At 48.2% G+C, this 4,329-nt stretch overlaps 1 protein-coding gene across 1 annotated transcript; it reads left to right on the top strand.

Moving 5' to 3' along the window:
• Nucleotides 1-225: 225 nt before the first annotated feature.
• Nucleotides 226-963, top strand: LOC123185519 (zinc finger protein STAMENLESS 1). The gene has a single exon (XM_044597392.1). It carries the CDS (start codon nucleotides 295-297, stop codon nucleotides 751-753), a length of 459 nt encoding a protein of 152 aa, XP_044453327.1. The 5' UTR covers nucleotides 226-294; the 3' UTR covers nucleotides 754-963.
• Nucleotides 964-4,329: the final 3,366 nt, after the last annotated feature.

The raw sequence follows: 4,329 nt of genomic DNA, 5'->3' as shown, positions 1-4,329 counted from the left end.
GGACGCAGCGTCTCAGGCAGTCAGGCTCGGGCGCCGGGCGTTGCGTTGAGTGCCGTCAGTTTCATAGCTGGTTTTTACTGCAAATATGTGTCCATGGAGTCTCCACTGTTTGGCTTGGTCTCCGACAGGGCAGCCCCACATCCACCCCCGGCCGCGCCATAATATCATGGCACCTCTCCGGGGGAGGGAGCTGCCTGATTGATTGCCACATTGTGTATATCCACTTCCAGTCTCATTTGTGGGTTCTCTCTTGTACCTGAGGTAGCTAGCCTGTCGCCCGGCGCCGGTTGCGACATGGACATGGGGAGGGGGATGGGGATGGGGATGGGGATGGGGAGGGGGATGGACAGGGAGGACGGGCTCAACCTCAGCTTGTCACTGCAGCGGTCGCCTTCGTCGCCGCCGAGGTTCCAGGCGGTGTTCGCCTGTTGCTACTGCCCCAGGAAGTTCAGGAGCTCGCAGGCGCTCGGCGGCCACCAGAACGCGCACAAGGTCCAGCGCAACCTGGCCAGGCGAGGCCGGGACGCCACCACGGCGCTGTCGTTGGCGGCGGCGGGAGATCAAGGTAAGGCCGCCGTCGATGACGACAGCGCTCCGCTGCGCCCAGCGGACCCCGACGCCGCCGACGCGTGGGGAGGGGGGAGGGTCTACCCTCCTCATCGCCAGCAGGGCTCGGGAGCAGCCTCGTCCGGTGCGGCAAGAGGCAACGAAGAGCTTGCGGATGAGATGATTGACCTGTCCCTGAAGCTATGATCGCTCGATTCAGATGCAGGAGCATGGGCTAGCTAGCTTGGCCCGAGCGGCATGAAGTTCCCCTCTTCCATTTGTTTCATTTCTGCGCGTCATTTCTTGTGTGTGTTTCTGCTATCGCTTATCAGGTTAATTATTGTTGTTGGCTGGTTTCTGCAATGGGCTTGAAACTGTACTCGATCTTCAGGTATCTCCATGCATGGATATTGTTAACTATACTGATCAGAAGCCTTTTATTTTATGGAACTGTTTGCAGTAATCTACTAGTTCTTGCCTGTAAATGACAAAATGTGCGGTCCTAGAATAACTTATCTCTTTGATAAATCTAGAGTAATGTTGAACTCTTTACATTCCCAGTTCTGGTTAACTAATTCAACTACCTAGCTGCCTCCTTGTTGCTTCAAGGGTTTCTCATGATCAGTTTAACTCTTCCGGATTTACATGACCAATTGCCGTTGGTAGGGCCTTGTCCTAGGGAACTCCTGTTTAGATAGAGTGAAAATTACTAGCACAGCACAGCACTAGCTAGTATACTGATGAGAGACACCTCTGCCTCAGATCAGACGCCTTAATTGTTGAGATTTACATCCTTGCGTGATTCTCCCTCGTCCCAAGTTGAGTCATTTATTTTAGAATGTTGTATTAATTTTAGTACAAAGTTAATACAAATTCGAGTCACTTATTTTAGAACGGAAGGAGTATATACTACTTCATTATAGGGGAAACGCGCGCATTCTTATGTTTTTAAACAGGCAATGCGTCTGGTCGGTTTTTTTAGTATATTGATTTACATCCTCGTGTGATATAATATGTTTAATTTTAGCGGAACTATTCGCATTTTCTTTTGTTTTTTTAATTGAGAGGCAATTCATTTGGCCGGTGTTTTCAGTAATTAACTAGTACTGCTAACGCTGACGGCCATTCTTTTTTGCTTTTGCTGTTTCCCATCTGGGATTCTGGGTATAGGATGAACGGGAACACACTAGAATGCTAAAAACATAGAACTGGAACTTGCAGCCATCTCTTTTCTCCCTTTTTCTGATTTAACCTAGTGCACTAACTACTCAATGCTCGCAAATCCACCATGAAAGAACATCATCACCTCAGAGAGCTGCGCGCTCGTAGATGCGTCCGCCACCGATTAGGGGAAAAAGGCCATATATATAACACCTGCAAGGCAGGAAAATGCCGCTTGGCCGCTGCAGAGCGGCCCTGTAGGGTTTTCTGCATGAGGTGCACTTCGGTACAACACCCCCCCCCCCCCGCCCCACCCCACCCCCCAAAACGTATAAGGGGCAGGGGGAGTCATTTCACATGCCGTACGGAAATACCCGTCCGCTGTACGTGCCGGTCGCATACGTAGGGCCGCCCGCCCAACCAGTGTACGCCGAACCGCCCGCCTGCAGTGTGTCCTCGCGCTGTGTATGCCCGCCCCGTTCGAAAAGAAAAACCCGATCGCCAAACCCTGTTTTCCTCTCGCCTCTGCCACCGCCGCTGCCATCTCTGGTGGTATTTGGCCGACGGGGAAATATAGTCGCCAGCGTCGTCGCCATTACGGCCCCGCCGACAATAACCACTAATCTCGACGCGGTTTGCGCGAAGTCGTCGCCCACAACCGCCAAGGTCTGCCAGACGCCGCCGCAGTCGTCTGCTCCACGTGTTGTTCGCCCACGGTCCTTCATCACCGGCCAACATCAACGCTGTTGTCATTTCTAATGGCGGCAACGAGGTACGCGAGCCTTGGTCATAGTGATTTGAAAACTGGTTATAGTTCCGATGATGTTACGTGCTGTTTGAATGGATCTAAGATTATATATAAACGTGTATAGATGGAGGCAGAAATCGGATATGACGGCGATGATAGCGGTGGCGAGGAAGAAACATTGTCATTGGATGTATACGAACATACCAGGGAAGCGGAATTTGGATGAGTCTTACAGTGGCAATGTAAGTGTTGTGCACGTTATCAAGCATACTAAATAGAAACAACCGCGGTGACACTGACATGTACTTGTTTGACTTTGTACAGGTAGGTGAGGATGATGACAATGAGGATATGGATGTAGATGATTCATATGCTGAAAGCGGTAGCTAGGTAAGTTTTAAATTATGCAGGGTAAGGAGTGAAGCGACGAACGCATCAACTAATATATGTCATATTTTAAATTTGTGCAGATGGATGCGGAAGGGTACTATGATTGGAATATATTCGATGATGACAATGATCAGAACGATGTCGATGCATCTTACAATGAGAGCTCGAGCAAAGTAAGTAGTGCAAAGTGTATATACATGATAGTCGTCATACAACAACTTACTAACATACAAGCTTGTATGTATTTTTTTAGGGAGACGGTGGCCGAAGCGGAGACAATGAGCATGCTGATGGTGATGAGTGTAATTTTGACATTGGCTACAATGAATACCAGTAAGACTCACTAGACAGAAGGTGATGGCCACGACGTTCAGGTCAGAAGAGGAGGCATATGATTTCTATAATGAGCATGCGAAAAATCATGGATTCAACATTAGGAGGGACAAGCTGAAATACACGAAGGGTGTCGACACACCAATGCGCTTGAGGAGGTTTGTGTGTTCGAGGGCTAGCAGAGGACAAGCCAGGTTTTGTACCATGGAAGGGAGGAAGCGAAGGTTGAGACCGGAGAGTCGATGTTATTACGAATCGCATTTAACAGTGAAGCTTGATAGAGAGCGCTTAATTTGCATTTAATAGTGAATCTTGATAGAGAGCGCTTAATTTGGTATGTCAACAGTTTCAGTGATGATCATAGTCACATTCTTTCTAGACCGGACGAAGTTAACTATCTCCGGTCACATAATTAGATAAAGGAATATCAAAAGCTCGAGATCTTAGCTATGTCAGGTGCTGGGATCAGAAAACATATGATTTTTGACAACTTCATCAGTAGGTATGGCTCATATGCGAAGGCTGGTTTCAGAAGTAGGAAGCTTTATAACATGTGCCATAGGGGAAAAATGAAGTTGCTAGCAAAGGGTGATGATGACACTGCGATTGGGATCATGATGACCAGAAAGCGCGAGGGATCCAGACTTTTTCTTTGAGCACACTGTTGACGCAGAAGGCAAGCTCAAGAACCTCTTCTAGTGTGATTCTCAGTCACATCGGGATTACCCTGGCTTTGGTGATGTAACCGTATTCGACAACACCTATAAGATGAATAGGTACGGAATGCCATTCATACCTTTTATGGGTCTAAACAGTCATCGTTGCACCATTGTGTTCGGTTGTGGTGTTGTGTCCGATGAGATCGAAGATACGTTTTGGGTGCTGCAGACCTTCTTGAGAGCTCACCGTGAGAAGAAGCCAAGGTTTGTAATTACTGATGGAGACGCAACCATGATAAGGGCCATCAGGAAGGTCCTTACGGACGTCTGGCATCGACTTTATTCGTGGCATATAGAGAAGAACAGGCACAAACACCTTCACCACAAGTCCCTTAAGAAGTTCAGGTCTCTTATTTACTATGCTACTACACATGAAGAGTTTGAGGCGAGATGGGCAGCGTTTAAAGCTAAATGGGAGTCGGATAAAACTGA

The sequence above is a fragment of the Triticum aestivum genome, chromosome 2A (genome assembly GCF_018294505.1).
Source record: "Triticum aestivum cultivar Chinese Spring chromosome 2A, IWGSC CS RefSeq v2.1, whole genome shotgun sequence".
Lineage (NCBI taxonomy): Eukaryota > Viridiplantae > Streptophyta > Magnoliopsida > Poales > Poaceae > Triticum > Triticum aestivum.
This window is presented reverse-complemented; position numbering and strand designations above follow the sequence as displayed.

Bases quoted from the DNA above. Each gene is read 5' to 3' on its own strand.
- LOC123185519 (XM_044597392.1), top strand. From the start codon at position 295: ATGGACATGGGGAGGGGGATGGGGATGGGGATGGGGATGGGGAGGGGG.